This window comes from Rissa tridactyla, chromosome 23 (assembly GCF_028500815.1).
Source record: "Rissa tridactyla isolate bRisTri1 chromosome 23, bRisTri1.patW.cur.20221130, whole genome shotgun sequence".
Classification (NCBI taxonomy): Eukaryota; Metazoa; Chordata; class Aves; order Charadriiformes; family Laridae; genus Rissa; species Rissa tridactyla.
In genome coordinates this window covers 605188-619503 of record NC_071488.1, presented here as the reverse complement: position 1 = coordinate 619503, position 14316 = coordinate 605188, and the positions used below count along the sequence as shown (strand labels likewise).

The window sequence follows — 14316 nt, the reverse complement described above, 5'->3', positions numbered from 1 at the left end:
GTACTCGGCACTGGTGAGGCCCCACCTCGAGTGCTGTGTTCAGTTCTGGGCCCCTCTGGACAAGAGGGACATTGAGGTGCTGGAGCGTGTCCAGAGGAGAGCTACCAGGCTGGTGAGGGGTCTGGAGACCAGGGCATATGAGGAGAGGCTGAGGGAGCTGGGCATGTTTAGCTTGGAGAAGAGGAGGCTGAGGGGAGACCTCATTGCCCTCTACAACTCCCTGAAAGGAGGGTGGAGAGAGGTGGGGGTTGGCCTCTTCTCCCAGGGGAATAATGACAGGACCAGAGGAAATGGCCTGAACTTGCGGCAGGGGAGGTTTAGGTTAGATATTAGGAAGAATGACTTTACTGCAAGAGTGGTCAGGCACTGGAACAGCCTGCCCAGGGAGGTGGTTGAGTCACCATCCCTAGAGGTGTTCAAGAAACATCTAGATGTGGCACTTCAGGGCATGCGCTAGTGACAGAGATTGTAGGTTGTTTGGTTGGACTCGATGATCTCCAAGGTCTTTTCCAACCATGAAGATTCTGTGATTCTAAGATCAGGAGGGGGATGCCCTCAGCGTAGGAGCTTCCTGGGGGAATGGAGATCTCAGAGGGGAAGACTTTGAAGTAACAACCGAAAGGCCGCAAGAAGGTCTCCCCGGAGCCTTCTCTGCTCCAGACGGAACAGCCCCAACTCTCTCAGCCCGTCCTCACAGCAGAGGGGTTCCATCCCTCCGATCATTTCTGTGGCATTCCTCTGGCCCGTTCTGTGAGGCAGCAGCAGGAATGCAGGGAGCTCTGCCTGGGGACAGACAGACTCGGCTGGGAGCTGAGGCGTCAACAGGAGAGGACAGAACAACCTGGGAAACTGGCAGCTTTGTGGCGGGTGAATGTCTGCTCCAGACTTCATACCAACAAACAAGCAACAGCTAGTCAGGGATGTAAAAGCCAGGGCTAAGAAGGTAGAGTTGAGGCTCCTGAGAGAAAGGAAAAAGGCCGAGAGCAGGAGACGTCTGGAGAGCAGGCTTTGGCCTGCTGGGGGACTGGCTTGGAAGAATCCTGTGGGATACGGCCCTGCGGAGAAGCAGGGTGCGGAGGGCTGCTTGAGGATCTCCTCTTCACGCTCCACAATGGCCCGCCTTGACATTCAGAAAGGACGGCGTGGATGAGAAAGAAGCTGCTGACAAAACCCAAGCCTGAAGAGGAAGCACAGAGGAGGTGGAAGGTGGCTGCCTGCCAGCCTCAGGGGTTTTGTGTTTCCATACCGGAGACAGGCAGTTGTGTGTGCGTGTGCTTGTTTGTGTGGGGGGGAACTGAGGGATGAGGAGATCCTGGGGCCGGCTTCTGGATAGAGCATCTACAACCAGCTCCTGGAGGGATCCATTTTCTCTGTGTGTCTATACAGGTCTATATTTCCCACTGACGTAGTCTGCCATACAGGCAGCGCACCGTACCAATACCCTCACCGGTATTTTGGTGATGGTTGTCACGGTACTTCCTACTTGAGTCGGAAATTCTATTGACCTAGTACCTCCTTTAATTGTCTATCGTGGCCTGCAACTCCTCAGGTTATCTTGTGAGAGACAGCACCACCAGGGCGCGCCATCAGCATAGAAACATTGACAGCCGAGCAAATGGATCTTCATTCCAGGGCAATGGAGCTTCACTTCAGGGGAACCGTGAGAAACTCTGGGATATGGCCAAGAGAAACCTCCAGAAGTTTACAAGGAGAAGTGTCCGGTCCTGCACTGAGGGGGAGGAAGGTGCATCAGAGCCCGCTGGGACCTAACGTGCTGAGCAGTGGTCCTGAGGAGAAGGTGCTGGGAACTGGAGTGGCCCCCCAAAGAAAAGTGTCCCCCTGTGTGCAGCTCCCCATTTTGGAGGAGTGGGGAGGAACTGGAGAGTGCCCAGAGGAGGTCTGCCCAGGTGTGGTTCAGCGTATAGTGCACATGCGCTGCGTGGGGAGGCTGAGGAATGTGGGCTTCTTTGCCCCTTTGGCCCCATGGTGGAGAGGCTCTGGGCAGGACAGGGGTTGCTCGAAGGACGGTTTCAGAGATGATGGGGCTTTTCTTCTTCGTGGGAGACCACATGAGAAAGAAAGAATGCCAGAACTTGTAGCTTGGGAGGTTTAAACAGGAAACGGGAGAAAGAAACATCACTCCAAGGGCAGCGCTGTGGAAAAGGCGGCCATCCAGAAAGAATGTGGATCAGCCCGTGGCTTTGTGTCTAAAGACATATCCCCGAAGGATGGCGAGACTTCAGAAAGCTTAGTGAGTTGCTCAGGCGAGAGCAAGGTGGAGAAGCAGGGGAGACGTCTGCAGCCTGCAGGGAACATGCCCAGGTGTGGAACACAATAGGACAGCCTGCGGTGGTTTCAACAGTGTGGGGCTGTTGAAATGTGAAAAGCCCCCAAGAGATCCAAGGTCTTAATCTCCGTGTCTGTGACTGTCACCTCTGCCACTGATGCCTATAAGGAGTACAAGAGCCTGATGGCCTCCTCGTCCCCACCTGGGAGCCTGGGAGGTGTCCTGCTGTCATTCTGCACGTGTCATTGCACCTCCCTTCCCACATCATCCGCATGGAAGAGCAACTTGGAAGACATCATCCTGATTATGGAACAGGTCATCCTGAGTGCCATTATGTGGCACATGAAGAACAACCAGGCGATCAGGCACAGTCAGCATGGGTTCATGAAAGGCAGGTCGTGCTTGACAATCCTGATCCCCTTCTAAAACAAGGTGACCCGCTGAGTGGATGAGGGAGAGGCTGTGGATGTTGTTTACCTGGAGTTTAGTAAAGCTTCTTGACACAGTTTCCCACAGTGTTCTCCTGGAGAAATTGGCTGCCCATGGCTTGGATGGGCGTACGCTTCGCTGGGTGAAAAACTGCTGGGACAGCCGGGCCCAATGAGTGGTGGTGAATGGAGCTCAATCCAGTGGGCGGCCGGTCACAAGTGGTGTTCCCCAGGGCTCAGTACGGGGGCCGAGTCTCTTTAAAATCTTTATCAATGATCTGGACGATGGGATCGAGTGCCCCCTCAGTAAGTTCACAGATGACACCAAGTTGGGTGTGAGTGTCGACCTGCCCAAGGGTAGGAAGGCAGGACAAGAGGAAACGGCATCAAGTTGCACCAGGGGACGTTTAGATTGGACGTCAGGAAAATTTTTTACACTGAAAGGGTTATTAAGCATTGGAACAGGCTGCCCAGAGAAGTGGTGGAATCACCATCCCTGGAGGTATTTAAAATTAGACGGGTAGACGTAGTGCTTAGCGACATGGTTTAGTGATGGTTTTTGTCAGTGTTAGGTGGATGGTTGGACTGGATGATGTGAAAGGTCCCTTCTAACCTAAGCAATTCTATGATTCTGTGACCCCCCAGTTTCTCTAGGAGGCGGTCTGGGCTACCTTCTTCCTCCAGTACCCAACTTGCAGACGTTCTGGTCTCTCTAGCGTCCAGTCCAGACTTAGGCCCTCAAAAATGACTTGCTCGCAGGTGTGTTTTACTCTCTGGTTTCTCTTGTTTGGTGTTTGCTTGTGATTAAACCACTACCATACACACCAATCTTAAGTGCACACCCGCCAGTCTCACCAGTTGCTGGTCCCCCAAAGTACAAAAGAACTTAGGACTTGTGGTTCCCACTCCGGTTGCTGGCACTTGAACCTCCATCTGTGCATAGAGCAGAGATCTCCCTTGCCCCACAAAGCTCTTGGAAAGGGAGGTATTAAGAAAACAGGGCAGGCTGCGGTGATCCGTTGCAGGGCACAGCCAGGGAAGTGTCCTGACCAGCCATCTGGTTACACATGACCATCTCCTTTCAGCCCTTTTCTCTCTATTTTCCCATGGTCGTTCGTCTACAAACCTTTGGTCCTTTCCTAGACATCCCATGGCAAGTCTTGCACAGTCCCCAAATGCACTTTCTGGCGTCCCAACATGAGCCTCAGGCCCCGAAAGAAAAAAAAACCTCTTCCGTTGGCAAGGTCACCGGGCAAGGCTCTCCCATTGGCTCACTTAACTAACTGAATTGATGCAACTATGTCAGGACTTTCTTGGAAGGATTTTTTTTCCTTTTGGGTTTTGAATTGTTCCTCTGAAAACATGGCAACTTCTGTCCTAGAAATGGCAATCCTTTCTTTTTTATGGAAGGGTTGGAGACTAGGTCAGGTGAAAATCCCTATATGGTGTATGTAGGTGTTTGCAGCCTTGTGCAGGAGGAGTTGGGCATATTAGAATCCAAGCATCATAGAATGGTTCGGGTTGGAAGGGACCTAAAAGATCATCTAGTCCAAGCCCCTGCCGTGAGGAGGGACGTCTTTCACTAGTTCAGGTTGCTCCAAGCTCCTGACCTTGGACACTTCCAGGGATGGGGCATCCACAACTGCTCTGGGCAACCTGTTCCAAGGTCTCACCACGCTCATCATAAAGCATTTCTTCCTTATGTCCAACCTAAATATAACCTCTTCCAGTGTAAAGCCATTGCCCCTTGTTCTGCTATTACAGGCCCTGGTAAAAAGTCTCACTCCATCTTTCTTGGCCTATGACCACTGTGATTTCATCTGCAAACACTGTGGAGAGAGCCCAGAGATCTCCCAAGACAGGGTTTGGAGGCCTCAAGCACTTGACCAGTATCTAGAGGCTGAGAGCCCTGGGCTCAGTGGTTTGGAGACTGGGGACGGTATAGGAGGAGCCTGAGCGTGCTGGAAGGGTGCTTTCAGAGCTGGTGGAGCTTTTCTTCCTAGTGGAAAACAGCCTGAGAAAGAAAGAACTCCCCAACATGCAGGTGGGGAGGTGCAGCCTGGCCACGAGGAGACAGAAACGTCACTCCAAGGGCAGTGCTGTGGTGCAACACGCCACCCAGAAGGAGTCTGGATCAGCCCAAGGCTTTGTGTTTCAAGGAAGAGCCAGGGAGGATGGAGAGATCTCAGCAAAGGAAGGTGACAGCAAGATGGGGCAGCCGGGTGGATGACTGCAGCCTGCAGGGAAAGAGGCAGAGGTGATGGGACACCGTAGGACAGCCTGTGGTGGAGAAGATAGAGGGATGTGGCAAAGCTGGAAGTCCCCTAACAGAGCCAGCCTCTTCATGTCTTGGGCTACGGCTGTTGTCTCTGCCACTGATGCCTCTGAGACAACCAGTCCTTCCAGCACTGGGGTCTCGTTGCCTCCTTGTCCATACTCAGGAGCCTGGGAGGTGTCGTACCATAGTCCTGCCCTTGGCATTGCACATCTCCACATCCCACTGTCCCAGGAAGAGCCCTGAGGAAGGAGTGAGGGAGAGGATCTCCCTTCCTGGGGGCTGGGGGTCAGGCCTTGGCCCTTTGGGCGATGGAGTCAGGGCTTGGCCCTTTGCATTAATGAAACACATCCACGTTTACCCAGCATCAGAGTCACCTTCAACTTGCTTTTCCCGACCTGCCATCGCTGCCTCCAGTTTTCTGCTGTAACCGGACCCTGGGGGCAATTCCTCAGTGGGACCCATCAACACCACAAGAAACTTTGGAGTTTGAACCCGACTTTGACTCCTTGAGAGGTTCCTTCAACTTCCTCGCAGCGTCTGACGTTCACGGACTCGGCCTCGAACCCACCAGAGGGGTCATTAAAACTCCTTGGGCTGGTGCTCTGCGTCTGAGCTGGGCTGGGCTCCTGGGATGGAGGGAGCTCACGGCAAGCGGGCAGCGCTGCAGAGAGACAGCTCTGCCCAGGAGCAGCTCCTCTGCCAAGCGCAGCAGGGCTGGGGGCACTGCCAGGGTGTCTCAGGGAGATGAGCAAGGCAGAGAGAGAGCTTGAAGGTGTCAGGATTGGGAGGACGACTGAGAGCTCACTGGAGGAGAAATCTTTGCAGCCCTTGACAGGGTAAGTCTGCGGGTGCAGGGCACTGCAGGCGGAGTTGCTGGAGGCATCTCCTAAAGCTGGCACAGCCACAGCTTACGGGATCTGTACATGTGGGAGCTCTTGTCAGGCACTTTGAATAGCTGTGAAGGTGGGTGTGCAGCCAGGGGTGCCCAGGGCTGTCCTTCAGAGCAGGCTCCCTGCACCCCAGGGGTCTGTGTGCCGGGGCAGGGACTCTGCCACCTGCCAGGGTCAGCTCTCAGCCTGCCTGGGAAGCCCACCACATCACTGTGGGGAGAAGTTCTGCATGGAAGGAGCATCCCCCGGCGGGGCAAGGTCCTGCTGCTGAGAGGGTTCTGCGTGGCTGAGGGCTGCTCACAGCTGCAGATCACTGCAGGACATTCCCTGGAGACTTCCAGAAGCACAGCAAGGAGGGGGCCAATGGTGATGATTTTTGGTCTGGTGTCTTCTAACATCTCATTGGATTCTTTTCCAGCCTAAAGGTTTCAGCAAATCCAGCACCTCATGCTAAGTAGAGCTAAGCAAGCAGCACAAATCACACCGAATGATAATCCTAAATCATTTATTCTACTTAAAACGTATGTATTTATGCTGAACAATTAATATCCCGCAAGGAGAAGGAAGGAGCACAGGGTCTCCCCGCCCTGCTCAGCCCTGGGCAGCCCCAGCATGACGTCAGAGGTGACACCACTGTGAGGTCACAGCTGGCTGCCTGCACAGCGCTGAGGCGTGTGGGGCAGGAGCCCACAGTTGCCCTGTGGCTGCGGCCCTGGACAGGCTCCTGCTGGCTGCGGCGAGAGGCTGCTGCTGGAGCTGGTTTTGGGGACAGGACACGCTGCTGGGGCTCAGCGGGGAGCCTGCCTTTGCCACGATGGCGAGGAGAAAGGCCCCTCGGAGAAGACGCCCAGGGGCCTCCAAAGGCTCCTTGGGGACCAAGGGAAACCAACGGCCGGCAGGGTGAGAACGGGGCTGCGCTGCCGGGCGGGCTGCCCGGGGCGGGGGACTGCTGCTGCCAGCTCGCCTCCTCTTCTCCCGGGGCAGGCCTGTCCCGCAAAGGGTGGGGAAAGGAGGGGGACCCCAGCCCTGCTGCCCGCTCTCGCTGCTGCTGGGACAGCCCTTCCTCTGGCAGGGGCCTCCGCTCAGGCTACTCCTCCCCGCCTCAGCTCCCGCGGCCTGGGGACGGTGGGCAGCCGGCATTTGTCTTTGTCCTCCCACAGGGACCCGAGCGCTGGCGTGGAGCTGGTGATGCGCCCTTCACCTGCCGGCTCAGCCGCTCAAGGGCCTGCCGAGGGGCGCGACAAGGCCACAGAAATCGCAAGTAAGCTCAGCACTGCTGCTTGCTCCAAAGTCCTCCGGGGTGAACGTGGAGAGCCGCGCTGTGCCAGAGCTCTGGCCAGTTGTCACACGTGGCAGGAGAATCGTAGAATCATAGAATTGCCTAGGTTGGAAGGGACCTTTCAGACCATCTAGTCCAACCATCAACCTAACTATGACAAAATTCATCACTAAGCACTATGTCTACGCGTCTTTTAAACACCTCCAGGGATGGTGCCTCAACCACTCCCCTGAGCAGCCTGTTCCAATGTTTAATAACCCCTTCTGTGTAAAAATTTTTCCTAATGTCCAGTTTAAACCTCCCTTGGCACAACTTGATGCCGTTTCCTCTTGTCCTATGGCCCGTTACTTGGGAGAAGAGACCGACCAACACCTCTCTACACCCTCCTTTCAGGGAGTTGCAGAGAGCGAGGTCTCCCCTCAGCCTCCTTTTCTCCAGGCTAAACAGCCCCAGCTCCCTCAGCCGCCCCTCACAAGACTTGTGCTCCAGACCCCTCACCGGCTCCGTTGCCCTTCTCTGTGTCTCAATGTCTTTTTTGTGGGGAGGGGCCCAAAACTGGCCACAGCACTTGAGGTGGGGCCTCACCAGTGCTGAGTACAGGGGAGTGTTCACTGCCCTAGTCGTACTCACCACACTGCTCCTGACACAGGCCAGGATGCTGTTGTCCTTCTTGGCCACCTGGGCACACTGCTGGCTCATAGTCAGCCGTCTGTCGACCAACACCCCCAGGTCCTTTTTTGCCGGGCAGCTTTCGAGCCACTCCTCCCCAGGCCTGTAGTGCTGCATGGGGTTGTTGTGACCCAAGTGCAGGACCTGGCACTTGGCCTTGTTGAACCTCATGCCATTGGCCTTCAGCCCATCGATCCAGCCTGTCCAGATCCCTCTGCAACGCCTTTCTACCCTCAAGCAGGTCGACACTCCCACCCAACTTGGTGTCATCTGCAAATTTAGTGAGGGTGCATTCCATCCCCTTGTCCAGTGTAGGCTGCCCTGCTCTTTGCCCCAGGGAGGGAGTGCCTGGGACTCGGTGCCGACCTCCCCACAGGGAGCTGAAATATGCCTGGCTGGGCATCCTAGAGAAGAGATCTCAAGGGGCAGGCTTAACTTTTCTCTGGTTTCTTTGCCCAGGGACGGTCTTCAGCCTTCCTTGCCTTCTGGCTGTTGCCCTGGTCTCTCTGTGGAGACATCTGCTGAGCATGTGCCTCTTGGCCGCGTACGTACGACATGTTTCTGCTGCGGATGGGGGGTAGAACGGGGGTGTCTGAGGGCCGGTGCCAGCAAAGGGCAGAGCAGAGGGTGCTCCCCAGCCAGCAGCCCGGGGCTCCCAGTGGGGCGCCTCAGCTTGGGCGCTGCTCGTGCTGTGGCCATTCTCAGGGGAGCCAAGAGCAAAGCCCCTCGGCAGCCATTTGCTGCAGCCCCAAGCTTTGGCTGCGGCAGGACAAACTGCCCCGTAGCCAGACGCTCGGGTGCAGAGCCCAGCCTCCGCAGGGCAAGGGTTTTCCCCAGCTCAGGCAAGAGACCACGCCGGTCTGTGGAGGCCTCTGGGAGGAAAGGCGGACAAGGCTCCTGCGCTTCCCAGCTCTGCGGGAAAACACTTGCCCTAAGAGGGATGTGTGTGATGGCAAGGGAGAACAGGCCTGCTTCCTCAGCCAGAGGGAGAGCAAGGTCCGCACCAGAAAGACTGCTGGAAAGCACTCTTCGTGTGCTCGACGTCTTTGCTTCCTGGGATGATCTTCCTGGAGACCTTCCTTTGGGGAAGAGCTGCCGGCAGCGTTGAACGATGTGGACAGAAATCGTGTTCCTGCTGGACGCTGCTCTGTCAGTTCTCTGTCAGCAGCAGGCTTCCAAAACGGTGTCTGTTTGGCCTGAAAAGGGAAATCCGCCTGTGAAGGGGTTTGTCCAAGGCTTGGATCATGACAGCACCAGGACTCCCTCTTTTTCAGGCAAAAGATGGCCCTGCAGAAGAAGGCGTTCTTGCAAGTCTTCTTGTTGCTCCCCCTGGCTCTTGGTGAGTTTTCATGAGCAACCATCTGAGAGCGACAGCCTGGCTGGGCTGGACGCCACCTTTCCTTTTGGGCCAGTATGTGCGGAAACTCCCGTGGCCCAAGTGCTTCCCAAGCAAGTCCTTGAGTGGGACTGCCTTCTGGGCTCCCAGTAAGACTGGTAGCCTCCCAGTCACACTGCTGCCCTGCCTACCGGACCACAGGGCTCACTTAGTCGGCACCTCTGCGAGAGACGGGGGTAGCTCTTGCAAGCCTGACCTGGGGATTCCCAGAGGGCAGGGGCCGTGCAGGGGGACCGATGGAGAGGTACCTCTCCTCGCCCAGCAGCCTGGTCTCGGTGCTCACTGGGGCAGTGAGGGGAAATGGGGAATAGCTCTGGGGCACCGAGCACACCTGAAGATCACGGCTGCGCAGTCCGCTCAAGCCCAGGCTGATGGCCCCCGGTCAGAGGTGTGTCCTCTCCCTGCACCCCACGTCCCCCACCTCCTCAGCTCACCTGCTGCCCCAGCCCCAAGGCAACAGGGACAGACAACGCCACTGCAGGCATCGCCAGCACCCCCGGTAAAATAACTGTCTCTTGCTGATGTGAATTGCAGCTGCTGTTTACTGCGGGACCTCGCTGCCAGGCCTGAAGCCCCTGTGGTAAGCGATGTTTCCTGGGCTGGAATTGGGTCTGTGCAGAAGGGTCAGACGACCTCGTGTCCCTGCACCCATTTGCCTGAGAGCCGGGGCTCCCGCACGGCCCTTCCTGCCTTTGCCTCTTGCGCCAGCTGGTGCGGAAGGGAAGCGCTGGCAAAGCAGGGAACGCACGTGTGTCTCTCCTCCTTGCTGAGCTCAGAGGCTCCCAGTGGGGTGGGCAGCTCTCTGACAACATCTGCTTTCCTGGTTCCTGCAGGAACTGCCCGGTTTTAATGGCGCAGCAAACTCAAAAGATGCAGCTAATGCTGGAGGAGGTGGCTCGGCTGAGGGCAGAGATCAGCAGCGTGAAGCAGGTGCTGCGGCGTGTGGGGAAGGAGGCTTGGCTGGGCAGAAGCCCTTGGGGCTGTGGGTGTGTGGGACTGCTGACTGCAGTCAGCCAGCCTTTGCCCCAGGGGCCTCCTGGGCTGCACAGGCCCTTCTCCGGCCCCACTTTCACCGGCCGCTTCAGGCAGCGCAGGACTCCCTTGGCACGCCAGCACCTCTGGCTGCTCTGGCTGGGCTCCTCAGGCAGGGGTGGGACCCAGGCACGCTCACGGGGGGCCAGCCATCGCTGGCAGGGCTTGAGTCCACCTTCCACCTGCCCTGGAGAGTGTGGAGGATGGGGACGAGGGTGTGGGGACCCTCATCAACCCACCTCGGGGCCGTGGCCATGGCTGTGGACACAGACACTGTTCCTCAGTCCTGCAGCTCCGTGGAGAGGGTTTGCCTTGCCTTTCTGACAGTGGCCCTTTGCCGCTCCGGGCGCTAGTAGCCACGCTGAACGTTGATGTGCTCCTTTTCTCTGTTTGTTTATGGCGTTCCCAGGAAGTCGAGGAAATGAAGCAGGCAGCATCTGAGAGGGCTTTGGAAGCCTACGTGGAGATGTCTGACTGGGCCCTGCAAAGCTCTGGTATGGACACAAGCAGCCCCGTCTCCTTGCCCTGCGCTTGTCTGCAGCCCTCCCCAAAGGCGCCTGCGCTCCAGGCGCTGCTCTCCAAAGTGGGGGAGCTGAAATGCTTGGGGGGTCCCAGGGCAAGGCTGTGGCAGAGCAGCTCTCTCAGACTCCCTCCCAACCCTGCCCTCGGCATCCTCACGCTGCCTCTGGCGCTGCCCCCGCACGTGTTCCTGTGCGGACGGAGGGGCTCTCTTCCTCTCCTCGGCATTGGAAAAGGAGATGGCCGGGCCGTCCTTGGCTGCCCACGCAGCAAGCCCTCAGCTTGGGTCTGCTGCCATTCACATGGGCACCGTGTGTCTCCCAGAACCCTCAGACCTTCTCCTGCTGGCGCTGGGAGTGCAGCAGTCACCAGGCACGTGGCCGCCCTCATTCCCCTGCGCGGCTGGGCAGCTGGGCAGCCCACCAGCCTGGGACGAGGACAGGACTGACAGAGGCGCAGCTGGCTGGCGGTGTCAGAAATAGTGTCTGAGCACCAAGCCCTCCTCGTCTGTGGCCTCTTGCAGTCCTCTGCTTTCCCCTCCCTGCAGGTGCCAGCATTGACCTGCAGAGAACTTCGGAGACCTACACCTGCAAAAAGGACTGGTTCTGGAGGTTTATTGAGTTCTTTTGCACTCCCCGCAGTCCCGATCGCATTTTGCAGGTATTGTAGCAGAAATCGAGAGGGAATTCTTTCCTTTCTTCCTGTGAAGTTGGAGACTGACCTCAGGGCTCTCCCTTCGGTCCAGTGTTGCGCCGTCTTGGGGGTGGGAGGCGAGAGGTGGGGGGTGCCCTGCAGAGCCCCTGGGCAGGGATGTGTTTCTGCAAGGCCCTGACTAGAATGGTTTCGTAACCGCTGTTCTCCTCTGCTCCATAATACTGACAGCCCTGGCAAAGGTCGGTCAGGGAAGGAGGCCTCCTGCTTCTGTCCACTTCCTCACACACACCTCATTTTCAAGCTGAAATAGACCCCACAGACACACCGGTGCCTACGCTTCAAGCTACGTGGGCAGTTGTCTTGGCCCCAACACTCTCTCACGCTTCATTGCTCTGGCTTTCTGGTTGCAGCCGGATGTTTCCCCGGGAAACTGCTGGCCTTTCCCAGGGCGTCAGGGCCAGGTGGTCATCAGGTTGCCAGCGCGAGTCCACCTGACTGCCATCACTGTGCAGCACATCTCCAAAGAAGTCTCTCCATCTGGGACCGTCACCAGCGCCCCCAGGGACATCGCTGTCTTTGTAAGTCTCTGCTGGGTGCTTCTGGTGCGGATCTGGTCCTGGGGGAAAGCCATGACAGGGTCTTCCTTGCTTTTGTGCCTCCTCTGAGGTTGGAGTCCCGGTCTCCTGAGCACTGCAGGGCCCTGGTGAGGCTCTAGGAGTCTCCTCCTAAGGGCTCTAGAGGTCTCCTCCCTCTTAAGACTTGTTCTGGCCAAGCAGCTCAGGGTTCTTGACTAAAACTCAAGCGGAGCCTGAGCTCCACCGTAACCAGTGCTAGACTAGGGCTAGAGCCCCAGGGGAGGGTGGGTAGGTAACAGGGCTGACCCAGCACCTACGTTCCCTCTTTGTCGGGACGAGTCCGAGCTGCTCTCCTTGTGCTTTGCCCCACAGGGAGTGGATGTGGACGGAGAAGAGGAAACTCTCCTGGTGACCTTCATGTACGATGTGGCAAAAGAGGCCATTCAGACCTTCCCTCTGAAGGTGCGATGCACGCACGGTGTTGGGGGAAGATGCCAGGGAGCAAAGCAGGTTTGCCTGCAGGGCCATGGCAGGAGGAGCGTGAATGCTTTCTCCCTGGGCAGAGGGGGCCTGGGTCACCGCCAGGAGAGAGCTGGTGGGGTTGGGAGGGCTGAGTGGCACGCGGTGGTGCTAGCAAAAGGACAGTGAGGGCAAGGTCAGGCCCGTGGGAGCATGAGTCCCAAGAGATCCCTGGCTGCCTTCAGCAGAGCCCGCTGCACACGCAGCCACTGCACCCGAGCAACGTCTTTGTGCCGTGGAGAAACAGGGACGCCCGTTGGAGAAAGCCGTCGGGCAGCACCCTGGCTCCATCCCGTGGCCTGCTGGCAGGCTGGACGGTGTCCTCTCCTCCCAGCATAGCATGCCCCTTCTCTCCCGCTGCTCTCACGCCTGCCCGCAGGAAAGCAGGCAGAGCAGACAGCGGGAGCTCGGGGGGGTGTCACACCAGCTGCCCCACGCAAAGGAGCACCTCCCCGGCCTCTCTGCCGGCACAGAGCGAGGCGCAGAGGGAAGGGGCAGAGGGGAGGGAGGCTGAGCCCCAGCCGGGCCCATGCAGAGGGTGCCAGGTGCCTTCCCCCTCCCCGTGTCCCCAGCCTCCCCAGCACCCCGCTACCAGAGCCAGCCTCAGGTTTCCACAGCCGCTCCCACCCACTGTCAGGAGCTTGTTCCTGAGCAGGAGCAGGGCTGGTGGGGGGAGATACCTTGACTGCATTGTGGCTCTTAACACCTCCGATTCCTCTTCCCTCTTTTCCTCGCAGAACGCCCCGCATCCCAGAGCCTTCTCCTATCTCAAACTCCTTGTGAAGAGCAACTGGGGAAACCCAAAGTACACATGCATTTACCGAGTGCAGGTTCATGGGAAGATGGCAAAACCAAACAGCTTCAACTGAAACCAGAGACAGAAAAAGGACAAACATAAAAAAGAAGAAAAAGAATAATGTTGCTGCGACTCAGATTGGTGTAGATTTGTCTCCTAAGTTGGGTGCACAATAAGGTCCATTGCAGGGAGGGCAGTCGTGGGAAAGCAACAGAAGATCGGCGAGGAGGATTGTTAATACGCTCAAGTGACTCACACCTGGGTGCTGGAAAACACACATATCACACTAATTGTTATTCAGTCTCGGACGCTTGCAAGAAAAACACTTGCACTTCGATAACATAAACCTGTGATGGACTCAGGGACACCTTATCCAGCCACTTGAGAATCCTGGCCTGGTGCTGAAGAAGATCAAAGCACAGTGGGAAAACGATGCCTGTTTGAACCCTTTAAATGCCAGGCAGAACAGGGAGTCCATGCGTGCTCTTGCTCACAAGGACTCTCTCGCTGCCAAGGGCTCTTGCTAACAAGGACTCTCTCTCACTCCACGGTGCCCGCAGTCCCTGCTTCCGTGCCTCTGCCCGGGTGTTGCTTCGGAGATTCCCTGGTCTGTGAGGTATCGAGAAGAAACTTGTTCTTTGCCTTTCATCCGTGGTTTTGTGGTTGTTCCTGCGTCCTGCCCGCATCGGCTCACACAGCGGGGTTACAACCAGGGACTGAGTCTGGTAAATAGGTAAACGTAGCTCCTTGTGAAGAACAAACAGCGAAGAATACCACATCCCCGAAGAGACTGGAGGGACCGATAACAAGCTCGCAAAATAAATGGGGGAGTTGCAAAAGCTGCTGCATTTATCTTCCCCAGTCCACACAAAGAGATTCCTCTATTATCAGCTCAAACCAGCCACCGTACACCACTAGGAACCACCCAAGACCTACCATGAAGCCCCTAACAGAGTTAACGTGCATGTGCCAAGGGGATGTGAATATGGAGATG

The 14316-nt window shown here is 57.0% G+C and overlaps 2 protein-coding genes across 2 annotated transcripts in view; one reads left to right on the top strand and one right to left on the bottom strand.

Moving 5' to 3' along the window:
• LOC128901161 (sperm-associated antigen 4 protein-like) overlaps window positions 1-14316 on the bottom strand; it is a 147199-nt gene that overhangs the window by 47091 nt on the left and 85792 nt on the right. The gene's annotated exons all lie outside the window — the stretch shown is intronic.
• Window positions 5719-13398, top strand: LOC128901084 (sperm-associated antigen 4 protein-like). Its single transcript, XM_054182872.1, has 11 exons — window positions 5719-5829; window positions 7044-7144; window positions 8291-8375; window positions 9106-9170; window positions 9762-9807; window positions 10061-10157; window positions 10669-10753; window positions 11326-11438; window positions 11843-12010; window positions 12380-12469; window positions 13264-13398. Exons 1-11 carry the CDS (start codon window positions 5738-5740, stop codon window positions 13393-13395), a joined length of 1074 nt encoding a protein of 357 aa, XP_054038847.1. The 5' UTR covers window positions 5719-5737; the 3' UTR covers window positions 13396-13398.

What these genes read in the sequence shown, in the direction of transcription:
- LOC128901084 (XM_054182872.1), top strand. Translation starts at nt 5,738, where the DNA reads ATGAGCAAGGCAGAGAGAGAGCTTGAAGGTGTCAGGATTGGGAGGACG. An exon ending in AGATCAGCAGCGTGAAGCAG is followed by an intron (nt 10,158 to 10,668) that starts GTGCTGCGGCGT and finishes TGGCGTTCCCAG; the next exon opens with GAAGTCGAGGAAATGAAGCA. An exon ending in CTGGGCCCTGCAAAGCTCTG is followed by an intron (nt 10,754 to 11,325) that starts GTATGGACACAA and finishes CCCTCCCTGCAG; the next exon opens with GTGCCAGCATTGACCTGCAG.